At 35.3% G+C, this 14,745-nt stretch overlaps 1 protein-coding gene across 4 annotated transcripts in view; it reads left to right on the top strand.

The window, feature by feature from the left end:
- The window catches only part of LOC109101031 (LIM domain-containing protein 1), a 37,181-nt gene that overhangs the window by 14,425 nt on the left and 8,011 nt on the right, over window positions 1-14,745 (top strand). For all 4 annotated transcript variants that reach the window (XM_042740385.1, XM_042740388.1, XM_042740386.1 and 1 more), the window contains 3 exons: window positions 11,950-12,017; window positions 12,563-12,625; window positions 13,455-13,585. In XM_042740385.1, the coding sequence (XP_042596319.1) occupies window positions 11,950-12,017; window positions 12,563-12,625; window positions 13,455-13,585 (262 nt within the window). The remainder of the gene's footprint in view (window positions 1-11,949; window positions 12,018-12,562; window positions 12,626-13,454; window positions 13,586-14,745) is intronic.

Genomic DNA, 14,745 nt, shown 5'->3' with positions numbered 1-14,745 from the left:
TTAGTTCTCCTCACTCCACAAAAAATCTTTTTAATTTTTTTAGATTTTTAGAACAGAACAGGAATGAAAACTGTAGGTGTAAAACAAACATGAATTCATTTATTATAAATGCCAAGCCTAAACAAATTTATTTTAAGCAAAAAATATGCAATACAAATAAACTTGGGCTCATGTTCCTCTTTCATTTTTTATGACCAATATTTGTATATTATGTAGATTGATTTCTCCACTAAACTGTTTCTCAAGCGTGTTCTCTCATCACCACTGCTGTCCCGAGAGTCACATGTAGATTAACATGGCTGTCTGTCTGAACCAAAGAAATAAAATACAACTATCTGTCCCATACTGAATTGCACAGCATCATATATTTTTTCTCTATTGCATTGAATCGCATTGTATTAAATCTATTTGAAATCGGATCGCACTACATCATGGTGAATCGTATTGCATTGCGTCGGTAGCTGCTTCATATGTATCTTCAATGTATTGTATCATTGGCTATGCATCGATATGCGTTTCGCAATGCCCTCAATTATGGAGATGCACTTCCCTAGTATAGATGTCTTCTGTGATTGTAAGTCTGCAACTCAAGCTGTCAGCGAGCTCAAAACTACAGTGTCCTAGATTTGGCGTGTCATTCAAGTTGCTTAATATAATTTATTCCAAATAAAAATTAATAAATAAATAAAAATCAGTTTTTTATGTTGCAGATTGAGCTGGATCAGTCCTATACTCAAACTGATCTCACAGTTATATCCTACAGAAGAATTCTTGCTGTGTTTAGATCAGACGGCTTCGTCAAGCAGAGAGACTTAGAAATAGCATCATAGACTACACAAACGGCCCATATAAGGGAAAGTGTGAAGGAAAACATCGCAAAGCCCCCATAATACTTAAAATCTCAACAGGCCAAGAAGAAGTGCTTTGATTTCTGGCTTCTTTTTGGACACATTTCATGGACTTCAGAAAGTTGTGCAGGAAATGGCATAGTCTGCTGCACTAACTAGTGCAAGGGAAGACATGCTCTTAAAGTATTTTACATTTCAAACTCCCTGCTTTGAACATCAGATGAGTCTTTGTATGTCTTTACTGAACACAAGCTCATAGAGAGTAACCCAAAACTCACCCACTCTACCACTCCCAAACTCTTTCTCCTCTGGCCAATCAAAATTTGCCGCCTTGAACTCAATTTGGCTTGTTTTGTGGCTTCTCTGTGAAGGCGGAGACGCCAACAGTGGTTTGTGTGAAGGGACAGAAGATCATTGTTTTGGAGCTGTAAGGAGGGTAGCTTTGTTCGTGACCCAGTCCAAATATGCTCAGTATCAGATCCACCAGGGATTGTCTGACATTTCAGTGCTGTACAGAGGTTTTTCACTTAAATTGGACGGTATGGCGGCTTGGTAATCCTGTATCCTCCAATGTATTTATAGGTACAGTGGCCTTAAAAATGGCAATGCATTAGATAACAAAATAACAAAGCAATGGCATCTTTGGATATCTGAACAATAGGGGTTCTTCTGATTTTTTAAAGTCAACTTTTATGTGATGAAAGTTGAGTCGACGTCAACTAGTCGCTGATGATGTCATTAATGAACAAATAAGCCTGAACCTGGAGCTGAGACTCGAAACACTTTGTGTACAGCTATGGCAATATGACACAGCGCTGCCCACATAGCTATAGCTCCTATACAGCTCATTTTTATCAGAACGGCTAATAACTTACCTGTACAATAAGCTGTTTAAAATGTACATTCTCCCGTTCAATTTCGAGCATCCAGTAATATAATCACACGTCTTGTGGACACTTTCAGAGTATGCATTTATTTATAATTTTAACTGTTTGGAAACTGAGCATAAATGAGGAAGTCCTTCAAAGATTTCTTATCCTGTTGCATCCTCTATAGGACCAGCGACTAGTCGACGTCAAGCTTAAAGCGTCACAGCAGAGCATTGAAGTCGACTAGTCACAACCCCACTGAACAGTTAGTTGAAATAGTTTGTCTTAAAGGGTTAATTGCCTCAAAAATGGAAATTCTGTCATCTTTTGCTCACTCTCATGTCATTCCTAAAACAGAGGATATTAAAAGAATGTTGAGGTCCAGACAACATTGTACTCCATTGATTTTCATTATATAGACACAAACACAAAAAAAATATTTTTTCAAAATTTCTTTGGTGATCCACAGAAGACAATCATGCAGGTTTGGAACAGACTGTTTGACAGTACGCAATGGAAAAGAACAGATCACGGAGATCATTTACAAGTATTTTCAGGTTTAAACATCCTTAAGAACATTGAAGATCAGCCATGTCTCATAAAGAACATATTTATAAAGTAATTTTCATTGGAATTGAATTTGGAGGGAATGTTTTAAAGAATGTGATCACACCATTTCTCACATAATGTTCTTAAAGAGATAATTTGCTTAAAGCACACATAATGTGGTATGTACCAAATTAAACCGAAGTGGTTGGCTGAATTACATGATAAATCAGGCGGCTGGATTCCAGTTGAATTCCAGTCTGCATCGCTAACATTTGGTGAACATCATTGAGATGCATGTAGCTAAAGCTCTTGAGGTGCAAAATGATCCATATGCTTTAATTTCAGTAAAATATGGCCATTCATTAGTCTGGTGTCCTCCCATGAGGAAGACAAGTGGGAGAGTTTTTATTCTCTTTCTGAGGAGATATTGGATTGAGAATGGATTGTTTCTTAGAAATCCTGTGTTTTTGTCTCTGCAGAATAAAGCTGAAGTTAAACTGGAGAATAAAGTTTAGAGCAGTTTCTCTGTACAGTCATAAATCTGTCATCACATTCCTCTCAAATCCCAAGCACTCATTCATCAGCTGCAATCAGGGCTGGACTGGGACAAAAAATCGGCCCTGGCATTTTTTGGTTTTTGGTCCAGGCAGCCCACCACCACTTTGATATATATGTGTGTGTGTGTGTGTGTATATATATATATATATATATATATATATATATACACACACACATACCAGTCAAAAGTTTTTGAACAGTAAGATTTTAATTGCTTTTTTTAAAGAATTTACTATTTAAAATAACTGTTTTCTATTTGAATATATTTTAAAATTTAATTTATTCCTGTGATTTCAAAGCTGAATTTTTAGCATCATTACTCCAGCCACATGATCCTTCATAAATCATTCAAATATTCTGATTTGCTGCTCAAAAAACATTTATTATTATTATGTTGAAAACAGCTGAGTATAATTTTTTTAGGTTTCTTTGATGGATAGAAATTTCAGAAGAAGGACATTTATCTGAAAAATAATTTTTTGTAACATTATAAGTGTCTTTAACGTAACTTTTGATCAGTTTGAAGCAGGGGCGTTGCTAGATCTAAAGCTCTACTGGGGCACAGGCCCCCATTACTTTTCTATCACTTTTTTCTTGAAAGCCTGCTGTGTGCAACACAATGCACTGTACAGACTTGCATTGCTTAAACCAATATTCCTACAGTGCAACAATAATTGTAAAAATATTTATATCTTTTAACATACTTAACATGAACATTAACATTGTTCAAGGCATAAATTGCATACACTGTGGAAACAGGGCCGTATGCAGGTTTTTACAAATACCGAGGTCCCAAAAAGGAGATTGGTGGGGGGGGGGGGTTGATATTCCTGACCTACATGTGTGCATTTTAAGATGTTTTAAGGCTCATAAATTGGATAATAAAATAGGTTTAGAACCAAGTCAGTGGGCAGTAGTAGCATAAATTAATTTTTAAAGATAACAGATTCTTAAGCATAAGAATTAGATTAAATGTTCCATGATCCACACTAAAAACTGGAAATAGAGAAGATATAGTTTGTTTGTTTATGAATTTAATAAATTAAGTTATCATTATTCTGGTAGCCTTCAGTGAAATCACGTGTCTAAAATGATTAAACATGAATATTATTATTATTATTAATCACACAGATAGAAAGTAATCTTTTCCAATAACTTTAAACTGATTTTTACATTTTATGGGCATTTTTTACCTTTATGAAGCCATTTTTTCTAAATGTGTCCATTATCTTTTCAGTCAAATTCTTACATTTAATCACTGAATTAGAATAAGACATTTGGGCTGTTACCAATCAAATGAAATCAACACAGAAGCTGCATCTGAAGTGACATTTTGATGTATTTACACACCGTTTAATGCAGGACATGAATGCATTTAACCTGCAATTACAAATGCATAAATAATGTTTTTTAATGTTAAAGGTTTTTTTTTTGCACATCTGCATTCTACATTACATAATGTTAACAATGAAAAATCACCTTTTCAAGAATTTACAGTTACAATATTTCAAGAAATCTGTCATTTTATGGCTGCAACTAAAATAAAGAGCATATTTAATCTAGTAAAAAGGGCATTCCCTGGTTTCCCTGCCAAGTCCAAACAAGGTTGGTTAATTTTTTTTAACGTTAAACTCTAGGCTGCTGCCTATATAGCAAATAGTTATCTCAGCCATAGTTACTGACAATTTTTTATGTCCTAAACAAGAGCTAGAGAATGAAATATTAATTTCATATCTGAAAGTACAGAACACATAATTGTTTTTCTCAGCAACATTGCAATTCTACAACGTACAAACTTAACAGGTTTTCCTGAGACCTTTTCCTCTAATGTCTGAGATCTGTCTGGGTGGGAGTGTACAGTAGTTTATCAGGTCTTACCTCCCTCAAACTCATCCTCTCTCCTTTCTGCTTCCCTTTCCCTGCTTTGCACAGATATATTCTGATGTCCATCTACAGGAGCCAATAATGATAGGGTCAAAATAAGATGATCGATATTATTTAGAGACTTACTTTAGTTTGGTAATGTTTTCATAGCCTACCTCATTCTCGTGTCGTCACCAGGCTGCGTGTTGCAGTTGTTGCAAGGAAACACAGATGCACGAACATGGATTTCTGTGCAAAAGTGATTATCAATTTTAATGAATACACTGACAAAAACAGTAAATTGTTAAAACTTAAACTTGAGATTTATACTGGGGCACAGCAAAAGGGGTCTAGCGACGCCCCTGTTTTAAAGCATCCTTGCTAAATAAAAGTATTAATTTCTATCATCCCCCCACCAAAAAAAAAAAAAAAAAAGTATACTGACTGACATGTATAATGTTACAAAAGCTTTTTATTTCAGATAAATGCTGATCTTTGGAACTTTTATTGGATCTTTCCTACTGTTCAAAAAATTTTGACCGGTAGTGTATGTAAAGTATGTAACCTATGTATCACACTCATATCACATCTTGTTTTGGATAAGAATAACATGAAAGTCTGACAATATCATTTTTTTTTAAATCTAGCTTTATTTGCACTGGCCCATGGAAACCTCTGGGAACACACTTGACTTGACTTGGCCAAAAAATCGCGGGGGATGAATTTATGTTTTATTAAAAAGTGTTTACATATTCTACACTCGTGGTGCGCACATATTAGGATTGGGTTGATGCCTGCCTCCGTTGCGAGTCCCTATCAAGCACTTTAACGATTCAAGTACTCTCTTCTCCTCCTCCTGCCTGGCTCTTTGCCCCGTTTCACTCACCTCAGAGCAAGCCTGTTCTCGATAAAGCTGCAGTGAAAACGTGGGAAAAGTTGGGGTGATGCAGTCTTTATATAGGCGAAGCAAAATACTTCACTCCATGATTGGATGTTTACACTGTCAATACAGGAGACAAACCAATGGGCCACTGGCTGCTCGCTGTCTCTGCGTGATGGTCCTCGGCAAAAAAAATACAATTCTGTCGGCCCCTTAGGTGTGTCGGCCCACTGGGAAAATGCCCGGTATGCCCGATTGCCAGTCCAGCCCTGGCTGCAATCATTCAAAAATCTATTTCAGTGAATCTGTATATATATATCATAGTTTTTTGAACACATTAACTAACATAGAAACTACTGTTTGAAGACATCAGATTTTTTAAATTAGATGTTTTTAATTAGTGCTGTCAAACGAATAATCGCATCCTAAATAAAAGTTTTTTATTTACATAATATATCTGTGTGTACTGTGTATTTTTATTATCTATATATAAATACACACACATACAGTATATATTTGGAAAATATTTGCAATTACATATATATATTTATATTCATACAATTTATAATATGAATATATTTGTGTGTATATTATACATTTTATCATTTATAGACGCTTTTATTCTTAAAATATAGAGTAGAAACAATGTCAACGTGTGTGTATCTAGTGTATATTTTTTTTTAATAAACATACACAGAAAAAGAACACACACATACAGTATTAGTGTAAGTGCACAAAAACTTCTTTATTAGGGATGCGATTAGATCTCAATTAATCGTTTGATATTGCACTAGTTTTATATATTGTAGCTTATGTAAACAAAAACTTTTTTTGCGATTACTTGCTGGTTTTTGAGTCCCCTGTAAGCCTCAGACATTCTCTCATGTGTTGTGTGCTTGCTGGTTTTTGAGTCCCCTGTAAGCCTCAGACATTCTCTCATGTGTAGTGAGCGTGTGAAAAGTCTCTGTATTTACTCTCATCTCTCTGGAGAAAGATGAACTCAGTCCTTTGGTCCACATCTCCCAGCATTCCCTGGGACTTACATCTGTTTCCTGGCAACAGACTGATCTTTGTCTATGAGCTTTTAACCCAGAAGAATGTCTCGTCATTTTCTCACATACTGCCGATTGTCTATTGCAGACTTCCACACTGACCAGGCTTAATAATGTAATTGTTGGTTTTGGGAAGAAGATAAAATCCTAAAAACACAGTTTTCAACATTGCTTATAATCAGAAATGTTTCTTGAGCATCAAATCAGCATATTAGGATGATTTCTGAAGGAACATGTGACACTGAAAGCTGGAGTAATGGCCATCACAGAAATAAATTAGATTTTAAAGACCTCTGTTTTCACATTTAAATGACACCTATTATGCTTTTTTACAAGATTTAATATAAGTGTCAGGTGTCCCCAGGATGTGTCTGTAAAGTTTCAGCTCAAAATACCCCACAGATCATTCATTGTATCATTTTGAAAATACCTATTTTGAGTAAAAGCAGAAACACTGCTGTTTCTGGGCATGTCTCTTTAAATGCAAATGAGCTGCTCTTCCCGCCCCCTTTTCCCAAACAGGGCTGTCCCTCTACAGCACATTCCTCAGATACTCTGCTAAATAAAGTCTGTTTGGTTTTGATTATCATGTATATCGTGCTAAAATTGTGCGTTTTAAACCATATTAGTTTTACGGTTTTCTGAGCGCACCCATCCAAAGCACACGGACAGAAAGCGCCTGTCCCACAGCTTGTGAGTACTAAATTAAGTTCTCTTTCATGTCTTATTGTGCTTAAACTGTCAAATACGCACAAGTTTGTTAAAAACACGAGTTACAAAAACAGTCGGTTATGTCTGTGAATGTAAACAGCTGGGAAAGAAATTGTTTATTTTAGATCTGTGTAGCAGTAATGTAATATACAGTAAATAAATCAATAAATCTACTGCTCTCTGGTCTCCTCTGAGGCTGGGACTCTAAACAGTGTTCTGTGCTCGTCAATGCAGCCAAAGACAGAACAGTTAGCATGCTTTGGCTCAACTTTTGTTAGAACTGGTACACCGTTGTCTCTTGTGAAAACACAATAGTGGCGGCGTGGGTGGAAATGTGCAGATTAAGGAGTTGAAATATTATAATATGGTCCTCTATCTACTGAATGTTACTGGGGGAGCAAAATCTGAGCGGCTCGTTTATCACAAGATGGCAGAGAAAGGCTTACTAAATTTTATTTCACGTTTTCTGGGTTGGTAGATGCACTGGGGACCTGATTATCGCACTTAATCACGGAAAAAGTCGGGTTTAAAATCAGTCACCTTTAAAACTTTTTTTTTTTAATGTTGTTTCCATCCCTGTCTGGTATTCTTAATATTTTTCAAGACAAACCATGTGCAATTTCATCTGTCAACACCATTACAGGTATTTTCTCCTTGAAACTATGTTGAACCAAAGAGTTTTAAAAATGTGGTTTGAAAACACTCGTTTCCTACCATCACAAACATGTAATCAATTCTGTCAACTTGCTTTTAACATCATTAGCAGTGCGTTTCCACCTAAGGATGCTGATCTTTAGAAGGTAGCTGTCTGAGATGGTGAATGGGAACATGGCTTGTGTACACATTATTAGCTGATTGAGAACGTAGTCAAGCCAAAGGCTAATGATATCAATTACTATTACATGTCTGATGTTGTAGAGAGCGATACATAAAATGCATTACCATTCTGTTACATTGATTTGTAGAACATCTTGTTTTGCTCTTCCTCTTCTTGGGAATCAGTTTCTGGTTCAGACATATATAGATAGGGATGTAACGATTCGCTCAACTCACGATTTGAATCGATTCGTGATTTTGATTTCACGATTCGATTTTCTCAGTTTTTTTTTTACAAAATGCGATTGAAGACATTATACAGTAAATGAGAAGGTGTCCTTTTATTAGACAAATGCTGCATATTTCTTTGTGAAATTGAAATATAACAAAACTAAATTTAAATATTAAAACAAACCCCAAATCAAATAAGCAAGTTACACAAAAGAAATCTCTTCATATAAACAAACTAATGCTTTGTCTGTGCTCTTTCCATTTAAAATGAGTGTCAACCACTGCATTTTAATAATCATCCAAATAAAGATGCAGCATATATGCAGCATGAGCAATTTTTAATCTAAATTAGATTGTATAATTGCGAAATTTGAAGCAAAAACAAAATGGTCTGACTTTAGTTTTGTGAAATTATACTACATAAAACATATTTGAACGAAACAGCAGACAAGCTGAATGAGACTTAGATTCACTCTCTGCCAGCAGGTGGCGCTTATCAACAGCGATGATGTAGTAATTCCTTGGTGACCGCTGTAAACAAAGCAGAGCAAACAAAGATGAAATGGAAACACCACGTAAACTTTTCTAAAGACAATCAGATCACCTCAGAGATACATTAGGCAAGGCAAGGCAAGTTTATTTATATAGCACATTTCGTACACAATGGTAATTCAAAGTGCTTTACATGAAAGTAAAATAATCATGAAGAAAAATAATAACAAAAATAAAACAAGCAATTTTAAAACATTGGAAATGATTTAAAAATTGACTTATTTAAAATGAATTTAAAACAGGTAAAAATAGAAAATGATTTTACATAAATTACAGTGAATACATAAAATACAGTGCAATCAGTTCGGACATTGCACAGTGCTCATTCAATAAATGCACAGCTAAACAGATGAGTTTTGAGTCTAGATTTAAATGTGACTAATGTTTTAGCACATCTGATATCTTCTGGAAGCTGATTCCAACTGCGGGCAGAATAGTAACTAAAGGCGGACTCCCCTTGTTTTGTGTGAACCCTTGGTATTTCTAACTGACTCGATCCTAATGATCTGAGTGCTCTGTTAGGTTTATATTCAGTGAACATATCTGCCATGTTTTTTGGTCCTTGGTCATTGAGTGATTTATAAACGAGTAAAAGTACTTTAAAATCAATCCTAAATGTAACTGGAAGCCAGTTTAAGGACCCGAGGACTGGTGTGATATGCTCAGATTTTCTGGTTCTAGTCAGAATCCTGGCAGCAGTGTTCTGGATGAGCTGCAGCTGTCTAAGGGTCTTCTTGGGAAGGCCGTTGAGGAGACCTTACAGTAGTCCACCCTCCTGGTGATAAAGGCATGAACAAGTTTCTCTAAGTCTTGACTGGAAACAAAACATCTAATTCTTGCAATGTTTTTGAGATGATATTATGCTGATTTAGTTACTGCTTTGACATGACTACTGAAACTAAGGTCTGTCTCCAGAAACACACCAAGATTCCTGACTTGATTTTTAGTTGTTGTGATATGCATTCACCTTGAAAACTTCATCTTTGTTTCCAAATGCAATAACTTCAGTCTTTTCCTTATTTAACTGAAGAAAGTTCTGGCACATCCAACTGTTAATTTCATCATTGCATTGGCAGAGGGAGTCACTGGGGCTGTAGTCATTTGGCGATAAGGCAAGGTAAATCTGTGTATCATCAGCATAGCTGTGATAGGCAATTTGGTTCTTTCTCATTATCTGACTTAGTGGGAGCATATACAGGCTAAAAAAGAGCGGTGCAAGAATTGAGCCTTGTGGGACTCCGCATGTCATGGACGTCCACTTAGACTTATGCTCTCCTATACTCACATAATAACCTCTCCCTTCTAAGTATGACCTGAACCATTTGAGTATAAACTCCTACTATAAACTCCTACTCCAATTGTATCGAAGTTTGTTTGGAATCTCAACCAATTTGAATCGTTACATCCCTAATAGATGAATTAATCCAATATTGCCACTTGCCACTGTGTAGTGTTCACTACTTCAGTTAACTGAGTGAGTGAATGTGGAGCAGCTGGTGTGAACGGATGGAGGCAGGGACTAATTTGCATATTAATGTATGGCTTATACTTAATGAGGTAAAGGTTGTATATTTACATTCAAGCCATTTTAAGACCTTAAGAAATTATTTCCATGTCCAAAAATGTGTAAATATGTTATTTTGATGATCAAGGATGGGTTTTAAAGGATAAAATTAGTGACTTGTTTTCAAATAGAAAAGAGCTATTCATTTTGGGGTGGAGTATCCCTTTAAATTAATATTTCACAATGTGACTATGAATGATTACTTTATTTTTGATTACATAAATGCATCCTTGGTGAGCAGAAGAGACTTTTTAGTGACCAGAACTGTTGAACGGTTGTGCACTTGTATGTCTCAGCCCCCAAATCATTTCCACCAAGCATCATTTGAAAAATCCAGCTGAGCAGTGATGGATTCAAGTAAACGTTCCTGTTGCCAGCAGACTCATGTGAAGTGTGTTTAGGTTGACTGAGCGCCGCTGAGCCTGGATGGCAACAGTATGAAGGCTTTCATTGAGCTTTGGCTTATAAGGGTTAACTGCATCGGCCTGAACCCCCCTCTGCAGAAAATGTGCGGAATGTTCCCCTTTCCTGTGGGACGGGGTCTGTCTGAATGGGGAGGGTTTGTCTGTCTGTCTGTTGAGGTAAAAAGCCAAAAACAGTCCAGATTAGGACAGGAAGTCCCCACCATGGGCTGGAAATTGTCTGAACTGCACATTTTGCAAAGTGCTGACACTTGCTTAATGTGTTTACTGTGTGTTCATTGGATTCAATAAATGTTTCCCTCGTGTGCTTTGAGTTTAGCCTCTGATTTATTTTTCGAACTTGTAAACATGTATCAGATTCAATTATATCATTGTTAGGTATTTCTCTAATGAGGTTTACGCTGAAGGTTTAAGTGAGAACAGAGAACAGTTAAGATAGTGACAATGAGTGTGTTTACATCTGCAGTCTTCTGTGATTATGCTTAAGCTGAAGCCTCATCACCTCATTACCCAGGCCTATAAGAGTTAACTAAAACTAGTTCACTTTAAACCATAAAAAATATTTGTTGCATGAAATAAAATAAACATTAACTAAAATAAAATATAAAAAACAAAAAAGTTTGAATGTAGTTTAACTTGATATACTAAAATAACTAAAACTGAAATAAAAATTAACAGAAAATATATGAAGTTTATTTGCAAAAACAAATAAATCCATTTTCTTTTTCAAAAAGCGTTTTTGTTATGTATTCACAATCAAAAACATTATTTTTTAAAATATCTATAAACAAAAACCCAACTGATTTATTAATTAGAATAAACAATGAAAAAAATGAAAAAAAAAAATTTTGAAAATTGTTGTCTAAGTGATGTTTTTGAACTCTTCATATAGACATAAAAAACAACTAAACAATAAAATTACTGAAACTAACTAAAATAAAAACAACATTGTGCTTTTTGATTTGAATTAATTATCAGTGTCCCATAATGTTGCTGAATTGATGGTAAATGTCTTTGTTGTGTGTTTTCTGCAGGCCGAAAGCTCCGAGGGAAAGCCTTTTACTACGTCTGTGGGAAAGTCTTTTGTGAAGAGGACTTCCTGGTATGCTGACTTCCCCTCTTCTTTGATTTGGGGTTTTCATGTCTCAACATGTCTCGAGACATGTCTTACAACCATAGATCATAGTTATGTCAGAAGAATGTGTCATCTTATCTAAAGCATGTCTTTAAAGACATCATGAGGTTTCAGGTTTCAAAACATGAACCTGGTTATGAGCTCACATTGGTTCAACTTGGCTTAATTGTTTAAAAGAAGACCGGTGGGATCCAGCAGTGGGCTTCAGCAGTCTGAGATGTTTTTGTTTTGGCTTCTTTGTTCTTTTTATATAAAAGGAAATTGATAATCATAATTTGAGTAATTTGAGTAAAATTGAGTAATTTGAGTAAAATTCACTCCCCTTAGAGTGTTTAAGAATAATGAGCTTCAGTGGAAGCAAGAAAATCGGAGAGTTTCTACATAATGTCATGGATTAGCTTAGTTAATCTGTTTAGAAATCTGCAAATTGAGTCGTAGTGTACTGTAAGTATTTCCTCTTCAGTAAATGTCAGTTGAAACGCTCACTTTGTCTTCACTCTTGTCTTTAATAGTACTCTGGGTTCCAGCAGTCTGCCGACAAATGCAACGTATGTGGACATTTAATCATGGACATGGTGAGTCTGATGGACCTCCACACCCTGCGTTAGTCACAATATCACATGACGGAGAATATCACACTACAGAGCTTGAAGATATTGGTTGGGTTTCATTTATAAAGCTCCTTACTATACAGTGCTCTTCACATAGATTTGGAGGTGGGATGCAGTTAAGATTAGGGACTGGTTTTGTGGTATGGTTAGTTTTAAGATGTAATTACATGCAGGTATTTTTTTAAACGCAGGTACAACTTAAAACATGTTTGCATGCAACAGGTTTATTATCGTTAACTAAAACCGTAAAAAAAGACTTGAAATCAATGTTAAATGAAATTAAATAATTAAAAAAGATATATTTAATTTAAAGTTGTTGTACTAAAATTACAAACTTAAATTGAAATAAAAATTAAATAAAAACTGTATAGGCATATTTTCAATCAATCTAATTTAATTTAAGCTAATGGGCAAGGCAACACTTCTCATTTTTGTTTAGTTAAGGAGTACTAAAATAACTAAAACTAATTAATACATTTAAATATACTGTTAAAAAAAAGAACAAAAACACAACGACAGTACTAAAACTTCAACTAAAATTAAAGTGAAAAAAAAAACAGACAAAAAAATCATAAGTCAAATGATAAATAACACTGGTACACAATAAGTTAATTGGATTAAATGATTAATTTAAATGTTAATACGTACATAGTACTTAAAAACATTAAATATAAAGATGTTTTCTCACACATGGATGCCCATCTCCTCTCAAAGAGTAATGAGAGGAGGTATGTCACACACACAAACGTGTCGCTGTTGTTTGGCAGCATGTGAACACGGTGTTCTTCCTCAGATCCTGCAGGCGCTGGGAAAGTCTTACCACCCAGGCTGCTTCCGCTGCGCCATCTGTAATGAGAGTCTGGATGGAGTGCCTTTCACTGTGGACACAGAGAACAAGATCTACTGCGTGAAGGACTATCACAGGTGAGATTGTGTGGAGCTGCAGGCCCACAGCCAATCACAATTCTTGATTATATGATTATATGTGTTTATTCATTAATGGTTTGATAAGACTTCAAGACTTCAAGTTCATAAAACTGCACTGGTTGTGCCGCGTGTTTGTTTTTATGTGCAGACCACAGGCATAACTCTACAAAAAGAACTGTTTTCCTGTTTTTTTTTGCAGTGTCACTGGATATTTTCCAGTGGACTTGTGTGTTTTCAATCATCTAAACGGCCTTAACTTAGAATGATTGTGAATTTTAGTCTTAACTTTCAGATATCATATTTTTGACTTTAAAAGTGAACACAATAAACTACACAGTCAGGCAAGTGCCAACTGTGTACTGAAGGTGGAAAAAATTAACTGAATGTACTCTGCTCTGAGGACAAGAGCAAATAGTTCATATCTGTTGTTTCTTTATATCAAGGGCTTCTTTGTAGCCAAGACTTTTAGATCTGTGTCTATTGAAGTTGCCTTTCCTGATAAATATACCCTGGGAAATACTGATTCGAGTAAAAAGTGACAACTCAGACTGAGATGTTTTTATTTTGGCTTCTTTGTTCATTTTATACAAAAGGAAATTGATGATCAGCAGAGCAATTTGAGTGAAATTCACTATTGAATTATTTGAGTATTTGAGAATCATGAGCTTCAGTGTAAGCAAGAAAATCTGAGAGTATAATGTCTGCATAATGTACCCTGGGAAATACTCTCCTATTTATTTAAGTTTGTGTCATGATGGCATTTCCTTTTTTAACACCGCTTTTGAACTTTAAATTGACCAAAAATGGGGATGACCATATATGCATTGTCCAGATATTATTGTAGCATGCAGTTGATGGCTGCTCGCCATAAAAATCATGATTTAAGGTCTGCATTGGAAATTGTGACGTATATCCGAGTGAAACAAACAAGAAAAATATGTAGGGCTGTGTTTCATGTAATCGTAATTTTTAATCATCATTGATGTGCACAGATGAGTCAGGTATAATAAATACTGCATTCCATAAAAAAAAAATTAAAAAAATGTTAATTTAAATTTATGGTGACTTTTGGCTGGTAAAGCAAACTCCAGATGCATAAAGTGAGCTATATATTTCCTTCAGTTGATGGTAGATGTGTGCTTTTTGTTGTGCTCTGT

Source organism: Cyprinus carpio, chromosome B16 (assembly GCF_018340385.1).
Source record: "Cyprinus carpio isolate SPL01 chromosome B16, ASM1834038v1, whole genome shotgun sequence".
Taxonomy (NCBI): domain Eukaryota; kingdom Metazoa; phylum Chordata; class Actinopteri; order Cypriniformes; family Cyprinidae; genus Cyprinus; species Cyprinus carpio.
Note: the sequence above shows the minus strand (reverse complement) of the source record. Positions and strands in the feature narration are given on the sequence as shown.